General features: G+C 31.0%; 3 protein-coding genes across 3 annotated transcripts in view; 2 read left to right on the plus strand and 1 right to left on the minus strand.

The window, feature by feature from the left end:
* Nucleotides 1–3,104, plus strand: part of LOC119828724 — a 79,404-nt gene extending 76,300 nt beyond the window's left edge. The window contains exon 4 of the mRNA XM_038350966.1: nt 208–3,104. Within this exon, the coding sequence (XP_038206894.1) occupies nt 208–1,673 (1,466 nt within the window). The 3' untranslated portion in view covers nt 1,674–3,104. The remainder of the gene's footprint in view (nt 1–207) is intronic.
* Nucleotides 3,105–3,199: 95 nt separating this feature from the next.
* LOC119828639 (dimethyladenosine transferase 2, mitochondrial) lies at nt 3,200–7,059 on the minus strand. The gene is made up of 7 exons (XM_038350871.1): nt 6,483–7,059; nt 6,027–6,168; nt 5,479–5,618; nt 5,257–5,403; nt 4,640–4,779; nt 3,941–4,105; nt 3,200–3,405 (listed from the first exon to the last, which is right to left on the minus strand). The coding sequence occupies exons 1-7, from the start codon at nt 6,924–6,926 to the stop codon at nt 3,240–3,242; spliced, it is 1,344 nt and encodes a 447-aa protein (XP_038206799.1). The 5' UTR covers nt 6,927–7,059; the 3' UTR covers nt 3,200–3,239.
* A 2,747-nt stretch (nt 7,060–9,806) lies between these two features.
* LOC119828547 lies at nt 9,807–18,158 on the plus strand. The gene is made up of 5 exons (XM_038350731.1): nt 9,807–10,089; nt 15,536–15,643; nt 16,061–16,138; nt 16,340–16,428; nt 17,846–18,158. Exons 1-5 carry the CDS (start codon nt 9,999–10,001, stop codon nt 18,050–18,052), a joined length of 573 nt encoding a protein of 190 aa, XP_038206659.1. The 5' UTR covers nt 9,807–9,998; the 3' UTR covers nt 18,053–18,158.
* Nucleotides 18,159–19,686: the final 1,528 nt, after the last annotated feature.

Raw genomic sequence — 19,686 nt, forward strand, 5'->3', positions numbered from 1 at the left:
AAAAGAGTAATGTGTTTTTTATATTATTTACTCATATAAAATAATTTCGTAGTTTAAATGTTATTAATTTTTTGGTGTGGGATAACCTAATTATAATTTAAAAAAGCGATAGTGAGTTGTATAATAAGACAAAAGTATTAAACAAATACCTATTTTATAAAAGAAATGTCATTAAAATTATTTTAATTTAAATATTTTATTTTCCAGCCAGCACCATGGAAAAAGAAAAAATACCTAAAGAAGTCAGGCCTGTAGATTTGGACGTGTTTGAGAATGCAATTTCAGTTACTAACATAGATAAGATACACTCCAGTACATTGAGTGTGCAGCCACTAAGACATATCAGTTTGCCTGATACCCATATTTTTACTCCCACTGACTCTGAAACACCAAGATCGAAAACAATTCATTATGATAATGGACCTCCAGTTCTACTCCCTCAACCAAAAGAAATCCGCAATATAAATATTGAAAAAGCTCCCTCACAACACTTAGATATCAAAAATAATGATGATTATTGGGAATTTCAGAACTTCAAAGGAGCTCCTAGTCATGCAGCTTCCATACCAAATACCGATTGTTTACCAGATGACAAAGTGACTCCTTCTTTGCCAAGTACTAGTGGCCCCTCTGATTCAGGCATTACATATCAAACTCAATTGCTGCAACCAGTGAAACTAGAACCTATAATGCCAACCTTAAATTGGCCTGACCCTGGAGAAGTCAAGGAAACCTTTGACGATTTCTCGGATTTTATATCTAATAGTAATAGTAATTGGAATAATGAATGTCAAGCAGTGGCAAGTAAAACTGATTTGCCCACTTCCAAAGAAGTAAATGAGGTTGTAAATGAGAATAGTATAGAAGATGAATTTGAGACATTCCAATCTGCACCTATTTCTATACCTAATCATACAAACCATGTACAGTCTGATTTTAATTCCTTTGAGAAATTAGAACCTGTAATAGGTATAGAAAAACCAATGAACACCTTAAGTTTTAAATCCAATGATATTTTATCTTCTAACCACACCAGCACTGTAGAAAATAACAGTATTCTTAAAAACAATTCCAATAACTTTACCACAAAACAGTCGTCTCCTATCAACCAAAATAATATTCTACAGCCAATAAATTCTGTTTCTACATTGCGAGCACAGCAAGGGGGACAAATTCTACAACCGCTATCTCTTGAAAGTTATTCACAGATTAACTGGCCAAAGCCTGGAATAGACTTACAGAATCTTGCAAGTTTTAATCCCTTGGAAAGTCTTCAATCATTAAAAAGTGATACTGGATCTAGTGGTCCCAGTAAAGTGGCATCTCCTATCCATAATAAAGTGAATGCTATTCAGAATGAGAAATCTGACGACGATATTTGGGGAGATTTTGTATCCAGCAAACCGAAACAACACGCCCCGAAGAAGACACCAATATTTTCTGACGACGATGAGTGGACGGACTTCGTTTCTAGCCCAAGTATATCCCAAAACAGTTTAAACACAATCAGTTTTAATGTTCAATCTAATTCGAATATACAAAAGAATTCTAATATAAATAGTGCTTCAAGAAGTAATCAAAATATTTCTCTCGACATCCCAACCTTAAACTATATAACTCCTAAATCTTCTAACCGCGGGGTTTACATTGATAAACATTTCCAAAATTTATAACATTGTTACTATATTGTTTAAATATGCATTGAAATGTACTTAATTTTGTATAGAGTAGAATAAAAATAAATATATGTATATAGAGTGGTGGTGGTAGTATTATAGTAGATTATTGTATAGTATAGTAGATTATTGTTTCGAATGTTTTTTTCTTATTAATTGCTTTTATTGTTAAAATTTTCTGTGGAAGTTATTTAAGACAGAAATTTCCCAGTAAGATATGATTTATGTCATGGTATCAACATATTTTGTATTTGTGAAGAATGACAGCTAAATATGTATGTGTGTTGGTTGTATTATATTGTTTATTACAAAACTTGCCGTGTAGTAAGTTTTTTTTTATAATCAACTGTTAAAACTTAATTAATACTTTTTTAATAAGTTATAGCATGTATTTCTCTAGACAGAAAATAAATAAATGCAAAATGATGATAAATATAATACATTATTGTAAAGCGTAAATCATAGTGTGTTTTTTATGACATAATATCGCTGTGTATTTGTAAACAATTCAATCAAATTTTTAAGAGTTTTTTTATAAGGTGTGTGATTTGTGAAATCGTTACAGAAGTAATTGTGCGACGGATTAATTGAATTGGTATAAGATTAAACGTATGGAAATTCCGCTTGTTATTACAAATAAAAGTGCTTAACATTCAGAACGATTTCCGATAATTAACAAAATGTAATTAAAATATAAATTTTAGAATAGAACGAAAACATACGCATTTTTAGTTTTCATTTTTGTTATACTCATATTAATTTATAACTATAGCATACTGTATATTTTCGTCAAAAATAGTTTTAAAGATAAAATATTAATATGCATTGAAAATAATATACTCCTATTTTATTCAAAAGATATTATATGTGATTTAATAATTAATAATATTTATTAAAATGTATACTGACTTATTTTAAATTGAATTAATAGTCTGAATAAATGCAAATTTAAATAAAGCATAAATGTAGGTTTCCATAATTATTTAAAAACCTGACAGTGATATCTTGGATTTGTTATCAAGACATAAATACATATTATATGGGAACTGTATGCTATGTTAGGATCTCATTCAATCTGATGTAAAGTGTTTACTAATAGAAATGTAATGAAATCTTGTTAAAGATTTGAATTTGTATTTTTGAAAATAATTATTAGATGACGAAAAATAGAAAATAGTTGGATAATTGTGTAAATTGATTGTAAATACATTGTTTGTATATAATGTTAAAATGTATAAAAACATCACATCAGAATATGTATTATATTTGCAAGATAAGCATTATTGTTACCGATCCGAAATTAGGGATTATTATTTAAATTAAAAAATTTATTGAATATTTCAAAGTTAATAATTATTTATCTTATGATTTTAAATTTATTTACTTGTACTATTGTGTTTGTACGAAATAAATGATTGCAACTATGCACAATATCTTTGTGTATTGTCCTGTTCTTATAAGCTGACTATTTAGAAAATATTAAATTATTGAAAATGTTTTTGTGAATAATATAACAAATTTACTCTTCCGATAGTTTATTTATTACAATATTAATTATTATTCCTATACAGTCTCGTGATCAGTTTCGGAATCCGAGTGTTCGAGTTCGTCAATATTTGATTCCAAGCTGCTTTTAATTTCAGCATCCAAAGGGACAGCAAACTTGGGTAAATTGTTTTCTATAGCTGCCCTAAATGGGCATTGTTCAAATTCTGGCCAAGATACGAATCTGTAAAATGTTAAGATTCTTAGAACATATAGCACAGGGCAAGATTAAAATTACAAGAATAATATTTACATAATTAAGGCGTTATTAAAAAAAAAAAGTAAAATAGCTTTGAGAGTGGAAGTCACAAGAGCACGCTTCCACACATATGGTTCAGCTCGTACCAGTTAGTTGGTAGGTAAGATGGGGATGATCATTGTAACAGAAGATTGGCGTGAATAGTAACATGCATTTCGATCAGTGAGTGGGGGGGGGGGGGGGGGGGGGGGGGGGGGCTGGATGCCCATATCTTTTTCCTCACCCATCCCAGTCCATTCTTTTAGTGCCGTCATTCCTTTCCTTATCCATTACAAGCAAGCATCACATTTGTAGCGGCCCTACTTTTGAAAATAGTCCATGAGCAGTCGTGACTAATAACTATCAGGCGAACCACCAGCTCAGTTGCCAGTTATTACTTAATATATATCAGTATATCGTGCAAAAATAATATACACATATTATGTTTCTTTAACAAATATGTATCCAATAAAAATAGTACCTTTTAAAAACAGTGATTTTTTGTTGTAATGTCAAGTCACCAAACTGGGTAAAGATTGTCATATGGGGTAGTTTTGCATCATTGGGCCCTGGTGCTATATCCTTATTAATATCTGGTGGATCTTGACCAGTTATGAGCCAAACACCGCAGCCTGGTATCCATTGTCTGTAATTTTGTATTTTTGTTTGTGTTTACTTTCATTAGAATTATTAATTTATAATATTTATTTATACATTTGCATCATATTATTACATTTACATAAAATAATCATTGACAACATTTAAAAATGTTAAGTTATGCATTACCTGCATTTTTCCTTTTTCAAAGTATTGAGGTTTTCATTCATTTTTTAAGTTTAAAATTCTAAAATTCATCTCATTCTAAAATGTAGCCAAATAACGTCATTCATACGGTCAGGATGTCAATACGTTTAAGAGAAAAAAAAAATGTAGAGTAATTTCTTACATTACTGTAAATGTCATAATAATGTAATTAAGAACATTTTTTGTATTTAATCAAAATTTTGCATTGACACATCTTTATTCTACTGTATGCTAAACTTTGTTTTCTCTTAAAATATGCGATAAAATATAAAAAAAATATTTACCGTTTTCTTTTAGGGTCCTACCAAAATTTAAATGTTGACAACTTTTTTAGTTTCAAGTTGATATATACATAGTTAAATAACAATATACTTACTCTAGCACAGGAATTACTCTTGATGTCTTTGAGAAAGTTTGGGGCTTGAAAAAATACCATAATAATGGTAGGTAATCGGGTGGACAAGGAAGGGTTTCTTTTTGTGTTATATTTACTAAATATAAGAAGTGATCATCTATCTGAAATAGAAACATTCATATTAACAATGAAAGTAATTCAATGTACTTTAATTTTGGGTACTATCCTTTTTTGCTTCTAATTCACTATGTAATAGTATTAAATCCTTTTATAATTTTTTTGGTTTTTCGGTATTAAGACTTTCGGCGTCAAGACTTTCTAAATATGATATATTGTATCAAAACAAAATATACATTGTATTAAAAATCTTATAAAAGTTTTTATTACAATTTATTTATTTATTTCAGGGAATTGTAGTACAGTTATAATTCTTACAAACCATAATTAGATTAGCTAAAAAAATTAGATAAGCTGTGTATGTGTGTAATGTTTACTAGGGCACATCTGTGTTGGCATCTATATCGTCTATATAAGACATAATTTCTATTTTATTTGTCTTTCAATTATGATCACACACAACTTAAGATTAGATTTGATTTTGCTTTAAAAATATAATATACTTATAATTAACAACTTACCACAGAAACCTTTTTGCTCAAAGGATAAATCCATGGTAAAAAGTGTGCTTTGGGTACTTTTTTTAGTACTCTAGAATAAAAAAGAGTTTGAAATAAGGATGGTACCGATTTGTGTTTCCCAAACTCCACTAAAGAATCTGTAAGAAACTGTTACTTTCAATTATTATGCTATAAATAACATTATCACAAATTATATTATAAAATCTATTTAAATTTTGTTACCTCATAGTGATGAACTGGTATAATTATAAATAAATCTGGCCTCCCAAGTTGATTGGTTGTGTTGTGGAAAACAATGGTATTAATAAGGTGTCTTACAAATGACAATCCAGGCATAGCTCCAACTATTTTTAGTTTTCTTCCTATAAAACACAAAAATTATTTCTTAAAAACCTTAATTATATAATTTTTTGTCAAAGTTAAACAATACACAAATTATAGTTATATTTGGTCATAAATACATTATTTGACGTACTTATTCGAATATATATATTTTTTTGGAATTTGGTCCATGGATTTGTACAATGATGAAATCCAAAACATCATAAATTTTTCTAAAATCAAGTAATAGTAGCCTAGGAAGATATTTTGGGCTGAAGATCCTAACTAATACTTAATTTTTCTTGCTATCATATACTCTCCCAATTCTAATAGGTTTCTACAAGTAAATCAATATTTACCATGATTGGCTCCACTACTATAACTATGGTGTTAAAAACTTAACTCCTTTTATAGATTTTAGTTTACTGTTAACTGTTAATAATTCTTACCTGTGTTTTCAGTTGCCAAGTCTCCTAATAATTCTTTGATTCTGTTTCCATCGTCCATTTTATCTTGAAAAGCTAATTTCCACATTCCAAAAAAATCTGCATTTTTGTATTTGATCCTTTCAGGATATTTTTGTTTTAAATCCTTTAAACATATTAAATATGCAAAAAATATTTTGAACATCACTTAAGTAAATAAAGATATATATATGCATATCGCAAAGTAAGTCTTTTCTTATTAAAACCTAAACCATGCAACTAATTGGGGTAAAATTAGGTACAAAAGGTAAAAGATATAAGTGTTTATCCCGAAAATCCCTCGGAATCGGTGCGGGTAAAAACTTTTGCCTATGTGGGGGAAACTGCAAAGATTTATTGTAAGACATCTTCTATGATAATCAACAAAACACTTTAAATTAAAAGGAATACATTTCTTGGAGATAACATTTTCAAACTCACATTTAAAAAACTGCTAAAGTAGTTGGAAGATTCATATAGATGAACTGGATTCGTCTGGCACTGCAAGATTGCATCTGTTAAGAATCCTAACCCAGGATTAACTTCAACTATTGGTGCATGTTTTTCAAAGTGATCTTTAATAGTATCAGCAATATCTCTGGCCGTATTTTTATTGATTATGTACATTCTATCAGGTGTTTTGTACTTCTTTAAAAGTGCCTTTGGCAAAATTGGAATAATATCTTTATATTCCTCATTACTTTCTAGATAACTCATCACGTCAGGCGCACTTTTAGTACTTTTTTCAGTTTGTATCTCTTCATTCTGTTTATTTACTTTATGTTTTAACCTCACACATAACCACAATCTGTTAGTTTTCATCTTATTTATAAACATATTTATTACTATACTGCTACGTGGGTTGATAGCCTGCTTATAAATCATTTATTATTTAATAGTACTTCAATGTATAAGTAACTATTATTGTTAAAAATATAAATAAAGTGGTACATGAAAGTTTGTTTGTAAATCATAAAATTCAAATAAGAATTTGTTGCATTCCACACTTTGACAGAAGTGATATCTGACAAGTGACGACTGATCGGACAATGGTGACTATGTCAGATGTCTTAAAAGTCTAATCTCAATGTCTGAGCTAAATTATTATATATTTATTACGCGGGGCGCAGCTATTGATTAATATTTCAGAAACAAGTACTTCAACGTTTTTATGCACGCATTAATTTTTATAGAAGACTAGCGCCCCGCGCCTGCGGCGCCATGCGGTTTCACCCGCGTCAGTCCGTATCCCGTAGGAATATCGGATAAATATGGGGCGGATAAAGCATTTGAATGCTCTAAAATAAAAAATTAAATTCAACAAAGGCCGCGTTCCATTGATGAAACATTTTAATCGTTGAAATAATGTTTCGTATTGATTGAGATGGTTGTTAATCATTCCAATAGATGGCCTAGAGCGCATGCCGCCGAAAGAGTAAAGGAAATTCTATTGAAGAAATCGGCTGACTGAGATTAAATTTATTGTTTCTATTACCTACCTATACTTTATAATGTATTGATTAATGGCCGGTAGCTATTTAGTATTAGCACAGATAATATAATACGGTACCTATTAGTATCACACTTCACACTAATATTATAAATGTGAAAGTTTATTTGTTTGGATGTAAGTCCGTCAGTCACGCTGAAACTACTGATTTTGATGAAATTGGTATACAGATAGGGTATGCCGACTTGGGTAATAGGATACTCTTTATCCCGATTAAATGCTTCCTTGGGATAAAATCTTGATATCCGGGCAGAGCGGGGACGAGCGTCTAGTTCTAAATAAAGCTGAAGATACCTACAGCTAATCCCAGGATGTAGCTGACCAATTTCATAAATTATTTTGCCGTTGGTTTGATACGTGATCCCTGATTGCTATGTATAAACAATATTGTGTTTTCTACAAAAACAATTTTAACGTATTTATTTCGCTTCTAAACATAAAGCAAAGATTAGACAATTATGACTGAGAATAGGTTATTTCTACGTATATAATTATTGATTGGTTAGAAAGTACGTTTAAATTAAAATATAAAATTGTTTTCGTGGATATTAGTTCCAGTTCTTTCAAATTCTAATTTAACTTTATAAAGCTACCTAACCCTAAGCTCTTTACAACATAACTTGCCACATGAGGGTGTCCGAAACTATTTTGGTTTCTTACACACTACACATACAACTTACAATTACACATTACCTATGTGAATTTCCAAATAAATTTGTCATGCGCGGTGGTGATCGCTTACCATCAGACGAACCACCAGCTCAGTTGCCCGCTATAACATTAATAATTTCGCGAAAGTATTAACATCTTCAGACAGAATTGGAAGAACCATAAAAAGACGTCTTTTGTTTTGTTTAAATAACAGACACAGCAAGTGACAGCATTTATAGTTTTAATTGAGTTGTAGGTAAAAATCTACTACTACTACTACTATTGTAGACTACACAAGTCGGTGTGACTATTATAATATGTAATTTTTTTTATATCATAATATTCTGATATAAATCGAAGTAAATGGGTAGATAAAAGAGCGCTAATTATTAAACTCGTTTGTCATTAAGTGCACTTAAGCTACGACACAGTCGATTAAAGGTACCTAGTTGCTGATGCTAACCTCAAAAGCTTCTTAACGTTATTATAAAAATCGTAGCAATTTTTTATTGTAAATTCAAATAAAAAGCTAGACCGTTTTTATTCAATACGAGATAAATACATATGAGGCGGGGAAATACATATGCCTTTAGCCTCAATAGAAATGATGGAGGAGGGGAATAGAGTGAGGTGTTATAGTAATGAGAAAGAGGTTAGTAGCAACACGATTTCTAGGGTCGTCGAAAACAATATTTTTAACATTTTGAGATTGATTTATTTTGAGATATTTGATGATACTAACTGCGCTGCGAACTGTCCAACTTCCCACGTTGCTCACGTTTACTTCCTACACTGTTGGTAGTTTGCCGTATTGTACCACAGAAAACATAATACAATACTAGGTTGTACTATAATATTGCGTATATACCACTGGCTGATTTCTCTTTTCACTTCTTTCTCGTGTTTTTTACCCCATTTTTATTTAAATAAAAGCTGTCTATAATATTTGTTCTACATATATAACATTTGTTTGAACTTTGCAAACCTTATAAGAAAATAATGTGCAACGGGACTTATTAATTATAATAGATAAAGACTGTTTCGCGTTCAAAACATGTAAAATGTATTCGGCACGAATTGCGCCAGCTCGCACCAGGGAAGTACCACACCCCCACAGAAGACCGGCGTGTAATAGCATACTGCTGTGTTTCGTTCGGTGTGTGGGGGAGCCAGAGGCCCAATTCCTTTATCCTTACCCTTTCCAGTCCTTTCCTTTATTCCTCTCGACAATCCTTTCTTAATCCCTTCCCAATTTAAAGTCGGTAATCTATTTGTAGAGGCGTAAGGTCTGCAATGGACCTTATGAATCCAAATGTTCATAGGCGGTGGTAGCGCTTACCATCAAGCGACCCACCAGCTCCATTGCCGACTGACATAAAAAAAAAAAATTAAGAAATTTTGCATCAAAGTTAAAAATGATGTCCATTTTACGGTACACTACTTATATGTTCCGACAGTCGGACATTGAACCTGCTTCCTTTTTAGAAATGAGTTAAAAATCATCATAAAAACTGAGTATGAAATAATCAAAATTTTTAGAGATGTGAGTTGTATGTATCTGACTCATTATTGTTACGTACCTACCTGTTCCATACGTATAACAATACATTAACAATATAATTTCAGAACTAATCAATTAACACGTAGCGCTAAATCCGCTTCGCTAATTAAAACGATTAAATGTGTAAATCATCGGGCTTAATGCAGCTGAATTCCAAAGGCTAGTGATATCGTGTGATAGGTAATCTGTAGGGCCCAATTCGGTATATTAGTTGACACAGTGTTAAGTGCTTTGTATGCAATTGAATAAGGTACGAATGTTGAGAATCTCATTGTTGCTATTCCTTGTCATTGTGACCCGCGCCTCTGTGATTTTCGAGGACTGCGGTAAGTTTAACAAAAACAACAATATATTAGTAATTATGTTATTACAAACAGTATATTAATAAGTATGTTACGATATAAGGTACCTAATTATGTAGCTCATTGTGTTGATGTTTAATAATTTTTGGTGTATATCGCTTCCAGTTAAACGAACCTCCAAAATATAAAACACTTAATTTATTTCTATTTAAGTATTATCATTTGTTGTATGATAATAGATAAAAAGAATCCTGTATTAATCTATTGTATGTCGGAGCTATGATAAAAAATACTATATTCTATTAGATATTTTTATCTAAAGGTATACCTATACCTATACTTATCTATCAGTCCTAAAGCACCGTAGGAAATCTCGAAGAATCTGGCAAAAATGCGTGGGTTTTTTAAATACAGTCGATTAGTGGTACTACATTTGATAACGAGCTAAATAATTTTACATTCTTATACCTACAGTAGCTAATGTGGTTTTCCTATTATGATTAAGTGTTTGTATGTGAACGGAAATGTGTATTAGGTATACTTAGATTAGTGTCAAGAATGATAAATCGTAATGTTAATGTCGTTATTATATTAAAATACGTGATATTTGACAATATCTCACAGATTAACGTGGCTAAAAAACCCAAAAACAATTTTAAGTGGCAGAACATCATGCGAAATCTTTTCTATAAAAAGGTCACCCATTTTACCATCTCCTTTAATGGTAAAAATGATTAATATTGTTATTCCTATTACATATATCTATCTATATATATAAAATTCTCGTGTCACAGTTTTCGTTGCCATACTCCTCCGAAACGGCTTGACCGATTCCTCTGAAATTTGGTAAGCATATTGGGTAGGTCTGAGAATCGGCCAACATCTATTTTTTATCCCGATATTCCTACGGGATACGGACTTACGCGGGTGAAACCGCGGGGCGCAGCTAGTTTTTATATAGTATTTAACAGTTAGAGCTCGCGACTGTCCTAAAGGGCCTGTACTTTTTATTCCGATATTCCTATGGGATACGGATCTACGTGAGTTAAAACGCGGGCCGCAGCTAGTATAATATAAGTGGTTTGCAGGAAAGTTTATAACATCAAATTGAAGACTGTGCTTCAAAAGTATTTGACCCTTTTTCGTTTAAATTAATGATCATGACCCATTGGAAAAAACATATAAAGGCTTGCACTAAGGATTATTTAATGGTATTGGCTATTAAGTAATCCTTAATACATACAATGAATTGGAAATCATCTTTCCGAAATTTCTTTAGCTCTACCCATAGATTATACACTTATATACTGGCCCTACCAGTCGCCCTACCCTGAATCCGATCCAGCATTTTAAAAGCACAGTATTATTATTATTATTCACTTTCTCGTATCTATGCATTCTTAATGGATTTTTTATCAATTCATCCATTTAAACAATAAGGACCGTCAATTTAAAAATCATAAATCATAAGGAATAAATTCAAATATCTCGAAGTAATAATATCACTATATATTTCATAAACCATCTTGAACTTGTAATTTTACATAGTCAAGTCTTATCATTTACAATAAATAATGAAGTAAATGGTGAAAAAAATTAATGCCATTTTTGGCAGCCGCCAATTTTGGAGGTTCGGTTATTTAATTATTGCAAATAGACACTCCAATTTTATTTGTTGATATAGATTATATTCAATGAACTAGAATGTTTTGATGATAATATCTATAAGTATATTGTCTGTAACTGCGATAAATATTTATTAAGCGAATATAAAAAAGCTTAGTGTAGGTAATAAAATACAAGTAGCTATGTGATAAGATCGGATTAAAGTTAAGCTGTTTTTATGAATTTCTAATACTTATATGTTTATTGTTAGAAGTGATTTTAGGAGAAATCGGTTAACATACAATTGTAGACAATATCACATTGTAGATAATTATTTCAATTGATTTATGTTATTCGTACGGGTACGGCTAATTTTACTTTAGTATGTTGGTATGGGTAAGATATAAAATTTGTTTGTCATTTCACCGTATGTAGATTTCATATAACATAAATAAAATTGTATATGTTGTTCAGATTTATATATTCTTTTATATCAAAGGTGATTGCCTGACTGACTGGCATAGTGATATATCAACGCACAGCCCAAACCACTGGACGGATCGGGCTGAAATTTGGCATGTAGATAGATGTAATGAAGTAGGCATCCGCTAAGAAAAGATTTTGATAAATTCTGTCCCCAAAAGGATAAATAGGGGATGCTCCATGAAAGTTTATTAGGACAGCGCGGGCGAAGTTGCTGGCAACGGCTACTTGGTACAAAGTACAAAGGATTTTGTCCCCATGAGATTACAATATCACTAAACCAGGCCGTCAGATTGTAAGAAATGTTAAAAGTTAAACGACTTACAATCTGTCGTGAATAATAATATCACTGGAGAAATTTAATACAACAGCTTTGACAGCATACCTACGACATAGTATCAATGATATCTTGGCTGTGTATCTGCTGAAATACACGAATGAATTCCAATATAATTTATGATGTTTTGAGAATGATATTCGAGGTAGGGTACCTACTTCTTATACTGAAAGGAATAATATCGTTGGAAGAGGAGATGTTAGTAAAAATAATGTCTACAATAATATATTACAATTTTTCATCCCCCATCATCATATATATTTATCATTAAAATTAATCCCTATTTCCCTTGGTCACGCCATCACGCGTAAACGGCTGGACCGATTTTTTCACCTTTAGAAAGCTGCTATTACACTGAGTAACATAGGTTATATATGTACCATGGGTGAAATCGGGGCGAACGGCTAGTAAATGATATAAGACATAATTATGGGTGGTGGAGTGGATGTGGTTATATAAGACATTACCAAAATGTCTTTAATAGGGCAATATTTAATGAAAGCAAAATGCCATCACTATCAGCATGAAAAATAATTACTTCACAATACTCTTAATTAATAAAGTTATTGCAAAATTCCCAACGCAATTTTTGCTAAATAATGGAGGCGTCTGTCATAAAATAATCTGATGTAGAGTCCTTCGCGGATATTAATACATTATCATTAGCTGACCCGGCAAAGGCTGTTCTGCCTTACTCTTGTCATTTTGGGGTATAAAATGTATGATGTTCGGTAATTCTCAGACCAACCCGATATGCACACAAAATTTCATGAGAATAGGTCGAGCCGTTTCGAAGGAGGATGGTAACTAACACTGTGACACGACGATTTTGTATATATTATGTAGATTATGGTGATGCAATATGAGAGAATCTGTAGCAACTGAAAATATATATTAAATATTAGATTTAAAACAAAAAATAAACATTACATTCAATACGCCATTAATCCTACTTAATACTTCACTGATAAATCGATAAATTTAAAATAACATTGCATTTGAATTCATTGAAACTCTTTTGCTAATCCTTTTTGTACAAACATAATTTATAGCTGCTAAGATTGTTGGTGCATAAAGGTTACGAGTATGAGAAACCGATTAAAAAAACGAGCGGATGTTCTTAGAATTCAATGATCCTTAGAATTATTTCTATACTTTTTTAGATGTTTTGGTTACGGGTAGTGTATCGCTTTTTGATTGCTTGTTTCTCAAACTCTCTACGATAATATATAAATACTTACATAAGAAGAATAGGAACTCGAAAAGGAAAAATACTAGTATAAAATCAAATACATAAAAATAGGATTTTGAAATTTCTTTGAGTGGCAAACACTGACGTAATATAAGTTGTTATTGTACGTTAACGGAGATGAAAGATATTAGTCGGTTGCATAAGAACCAGTAGCTACGTATAGCTAGTCTTTACGTATAATAAAACAGTTGCCAACAAAAAAATCTGCGATACAAGTTACCAACTTTATCCCCCTTGTTAATCTGCACATATAAAAATGATTCCCTTTTTCTTTTGGTCGGCTGGACCGATTTCAAAAATTCTTTCACCACAAGAAAGGTGCAAAATGCTAAATTACACTGACTTACACATAGGCTATAAATGTACCACGCGTGAAACCGGGGCGAACAGCTAGTCTTCAAATAAAGAATTAGGAACTTAATAGTTAATGAGAAAATCAAAACATGTTATTCTAACATTGTTTTTTTTTTATATGTTGTTGTCAAATGTTTCTATTCTGAGCAAGGTTGTTTTAAGACCCCTAATGCGAATTCTGACATTCTATTAAATAAGAATTTTTTATGATATTTAAAAGGTAAATAAATTTCTTACATAAAATATATAATTATCTGGATATTATGCTTTTCATTGTTTAGCAACGCTCAGCGCTTTAGCGAGTAATAGGTATGTGCTTGTGTATGCTTATGAAGTACCTGCCTACGTATCTACGTATATGTATGTTATTTCTTTATCTCGGATGCAGCATATATTATGACGAGCAGCTCATAAAGCGGATTATTATTTTGGCTATATCTATCAAAAACGCAATCAAGTTTCTAGCTTTTTACATTTATTTCCTGAGGAGATTCAAGGTTTTGATATTTTTAGCCTGCGCTATTTTTTATATTTTGTTTTTCAAGCTTGTTCTACCTGCTCACAAAATTATGAGTGGCATGGTTTCAATTATATTATAGGTTGATGCTGCCTTATGCAATCCTAATAATATTATAAATGCGAAAGTTTGTTAGTATGGATGGATGTTACTCTTTCACGCAAAACTAATGAACTGATTGCAATGAAATTTGGTACGTAGATAGGTAGACAACTGGACTAATACATAAGCAACGTTTTTTATACCGATATTCCTACGGGATACAGACTTCCGCGAATGAAACCGCGGGCGTAGCTAGTATGAAGTATATTCTTAATAATTATTAGAAGAAGGAACCTTCCATTCAATATTTTTGCTAACTTTAACTACTAACGCGTCGAATACAATATTATTTACTTAATGGATTTATTGAAAAAGAGGCAGTATGACATTTTTTATGTCTTTAGATACGTATACTTCGTTAACTATTTATTTTACCAAAAAGCCTATTTAGGCACTTCTTTCATTATTAATGTACAATGACTACTTATTAAAATTACATATTCGCGAATTTATATTTTTACCCTCTGGTAACATATATGAAAGCCACTTGTGTAAAAATTATTTTTGGAACAAAATATAGACGATGGCGAATATTAGTTTATCGTTATATATATGTCATAATAAAACAGAAATGGTCAACCAGACCATTTCTGTACGTTAATATTTTTTTAATTATAATATGTATCAGGTATAAATTTATAGTATTTAACCTAAAAATTGTGTGTAGATTGATTTATGAATTACGGTTTCTATACATGATTAAATACAACTAATTGTCACAAAATCACATCATCACAGCATTTTTTATTACGACATAAATTATTTTCATTGATTGTGCATCATTGCGTGTTAATAATAATTATTGCATGGTTATTTTTAGGGTCCGCTTACGACTTAGTGACTGTTAACATAGATGGATGCGGGAGAAGTCTGCCCTGCTATGTTACACTGGGGGAAAATATTCCAGTGAGTGTCCGCTTTTATGCAGGTAGGTATAGCTATTACCTAATTAAATGTCATCTTCCTTGTTATTTAAATTAGGAGATATTATAAAAACACACGATTTCTAGAATTTTAAATTAAATTATTTTATAAGCTCGCAGACAGGAAATATCAAGGTTCAAAATGTATGTCCTTAAACAAACAATGGCTACAATCTTATTTTCATTTTTTGTGCCTGCCCAAAAATGCTCGTTAAACGTGATGATGATGTTTCGTTCAGTTTTGTATAAATACCTGACAAAATAATCTTATCTGTTAACCGACTTAAGTCGTATTACCAGTCGAACAATTATGTCATTCCGAATGTAATCCCAGGAGGTAATTGTTACCTACAAATCAGATAACTATCTATTGTTCATTAGTCATATTTTATTAACAATAAATATTTTGATATCTGTTTCAGATTTTGCTTCACTAGAACTAGATCAGGATGTGATTATCAAATTGAATTTTGTTAATGCGAAAACGCCAGTAACTCCCGGTACGTAACAAAATCATTTTGCTTTAGCGCTATATTATAATTAATAATTAATTTATAATAAAATCTTATCTAACATTGCATACAAAGATGAAAGTAATCATCAAAAGTACTTGATTTGTAGCTTCTTGATATGATAGTATCGTCTAGAAAGGTAGGAAAAGGAGTTCATACAAATTAGTTGATGTTTGACTTTGATTTCAGAACCTTGCGATATTTTACCATGTCCGGTGCAGACAGACGCTATAACCTCATTCACCAGTGTCATGACCGTGCCGACGAATATGGCTTTGGTAAGAAATACGGTTGGAATACTTCTTACGTACTTTATTCACTGTCTTGATATTGCTATTGTTTCCAATTTGGACATTAAAACCCTTTAAGAAGCTTTATCGGCATTTGCAAAAAAAAAGAAAAACAACTAAGTATTGGCCTTTTAGGCTATCCTTAAATATATACCTCAATTATAGACCTTGTGAAGTGCACATTTGAATTTTCTCAGACCACCATGGTGAAAAGTTAAAAATTACTATACTTTCAAAGTAAAAACATATTGTGATATTTAGTGATCTAGTTTTATTAACAACCATATGAAGCTTTTGCATTAGCTATTCCTTATTAATATTTCATAATTGTTCATAAAAGGAACAAAGTGTATTATACAGCTGTATAAATTACGTAATAAAAATATCATAGATGCTTATAAAATAACATCAACACGTGTTATACTTAGATTTCGCTAAACGTGGATCATACAAATCAACCACAATTTATAATCTAAATAAATGTCACGTCCATTTCATAGGAAAATGTTCTACTGTTTTGTTATGACTAAACAAAGAATCGTTAACCAAAATAATGAAGGAAATAGGTATGAGCATTTGAATAAAATCTATGTTATCTTGCAGTCATCTACATTCTACACTTTCAAAATGTTTATAAAATCTAATTTAGGTCGTATAGAAAATATTTCTACTCTATCTAATATTAATAAATAAATTGCCTATCTAGTGTACGTTTCCGGAAGATGTGCGTTTTGAACACGTTTTTATTTATTAGCTTCACAGTATGTTTCTATGTATTCGACTCATAAAAATTGGATTTTCTTCTTCTAATTTTCGACAGCCTAATATAGATCTATCAACATAAAAAAACATGTAAAAATCGATATAGAAGAATAAACCGTTATTTGTGGTTCTATAGTATACAGTTATGTGGTTGTATAATGTACAGGATTGGTTTGATTACTGTTTTATTATATGTAGGTATAGATTATTACTTATTCTGGGGTTTCGTGAAAACGTGTGTATCAGATTAGAAACGAAAAGTTCAATTAAAAGATAATGTAAGAGTACATAAAGTAAACCATTATATTACCTGTACCTAATGTGAATATTTGGCCTAGCTACGTACTTTACACAAAAATAAAGATGTAGGTACCGACGTTTCAGCTCAATAAGATTTCTCTTTACTTTTTTAAATAAAAATAAATATTGCAGCAAATGTATTATCACTACTTAGTATAAAACAATGTCGCTTTCTTTGTCTGTCATATAAACTACTCAACGATTTATTACCTCAAATGTTCCTTTATCTTTCAAACTTATTTCAAAAGTGCTTTAAATTCAAGAATCAATATATTTTTATTTAATTGTTCTTCTTCTCCATTTTTTTGTTATATCTTCTTATTGACTAACCACATATTTTCAGAATCAACGTGGCTATCTCCAGTGGCGTGTCTATAATGAGAAAAACCTCGAAGTCTTGTGCTATTCCGTATTGGTACAAACTCAAAATTATGTACAAAAAATGCTACGACGGAGCTCTCACTTGTCACACAATAATAAAATGAAAATCGATAAACATTTTGGAGGAAATTTGGCAGCCCCTAATGCAACCATTGAGTTTTATGCTTAATTAGTGCTCTATATGGTTACTTTTTCTTCGGTTACTGGTTTCTTTTTGGGTGCCCCAATTTTCAAAAATACTTATTTAGCTATCAACTCTATCTAAATTAAAACACTGTTTGAACTATTTCCTTGTTTTTATTTCGTATGAATAAATATTTTTTATGTTTGATTATTAGTTAACTAATTAAACTTTGGCACTTCTACTACCTACGTACGTCTCGTACCTAGCATAAACTTTGTTTGCTTTTTTGTTTGTTTGTTTGCGATATCATCATATATAATTTATAATGTCATGTCACAGATAACATAATACTATAGTCATGCTAAAACTTAGTGTCAATTCAAATGCAAATTTTATTAAAATTTGATATGAATGATGAACGAAATCAAATAAACAATATAATTTAAAGCCCATTCAGCTTTCGCTGTTTGACAAGGTCAATAAAATTGGAGATAAACAGATAATTTATATTTATAACTTAAAAATATGATACACTGAAGTTAACCATTATCACATGACTTGCATATTATTATACTGTTATCCTACTATCCTACTCATATTATAAATGCGAAAGTTTGTAAGGATGTATGTGTGTTTGTTGCTCTTTCACGCAAAAACTGCTGAACCGATTGCAATGAAATTTGGTATGTAGACAGCTGGACAACTGGAATAACACATAGGTAACTTTTTATCCCGATATTCCTATGGGATACGGACTTACGCGGTGAAACCACGGGGCGCAGCTAGTAAAATTATCAATGCGAAAGTTTGCGAGGATGTGTGTGTGTTTGTTGCTCTTTCACGCAAAAACTGCTGAACCGATTGCAATTAAATTTGGTACGAAGACAGCTGGACAACTGGAATAATACATAGGCAACTTTTAATCCCGATATTCCTGCGGGATACGGACTTACGCGAGTGAAACCGCGGAGCGCAGCTAGTATTGCATATATTCAAGTTCTTAGTGAATTTTCATAAAGGTATTTGTTATCTTTGTTTGATAGCCAGATTTGAATGAGACAGTAGTTTAATATCTCGATGGCCATAATAATAACGTTTTTTTCTTTGTTTCTAAACTGTGTCGTGTTAGGTAGGTATTTAAATTATTCAATAATAATGCTATAAGAACAACACGTACCCAAACCCATCTCATAAACCGTTTGCTGTTAGACTGTTTGAAATTTTTAAAGATGATGTATTTTTATAAAAATAACAATAATCCTATATTTGTAACCATAAATAGTAAAAATTAAGAGCAAAGGTTGCTACGCTCATAAATTGGGTGTCTATTTTCTTTGCGTTGCTGGTTTGCTTATTTGTACGAAAATCTTTGTGTAGCAAATGCGACTCGCACTTGACTGATTTTTGTTTTACACAACACACGCATTGAATGCCTGACAATTTCTCTCAACAGTCTATAGTTAGTGTAAGTTAATTTAACCTTTGCCCTGTCATTGATATAAGTGTCGTTGGCCTACAAAGTAGGTATACAGAATTTCTATTGTTAGAAATGCCGCATTTATAGAACTTTACATTGATTTATGATATACATTGATAGTGGATTGCCCTACTTTTTATTTCTAATTTATCGTTTTTGTTTTTTTACATCCAACTGTAGAACCTAATTAATTTAATAAAAA

This window comes from Zerene cesonia, chromosome 8 (genome assembly GCF_012273895.1).
Source record: "Zerene cesonia ecotype Mississippi chromosome 8, Zerene_cesonia_1.1, whole genome shotgun sequence".
Classification (NCBI taxonomy): Eukaryota; Metazoa; Arthropoda; class Insecta; order Lepidoptera; family Pieridae; genus Zerene; species Zerene cesonia.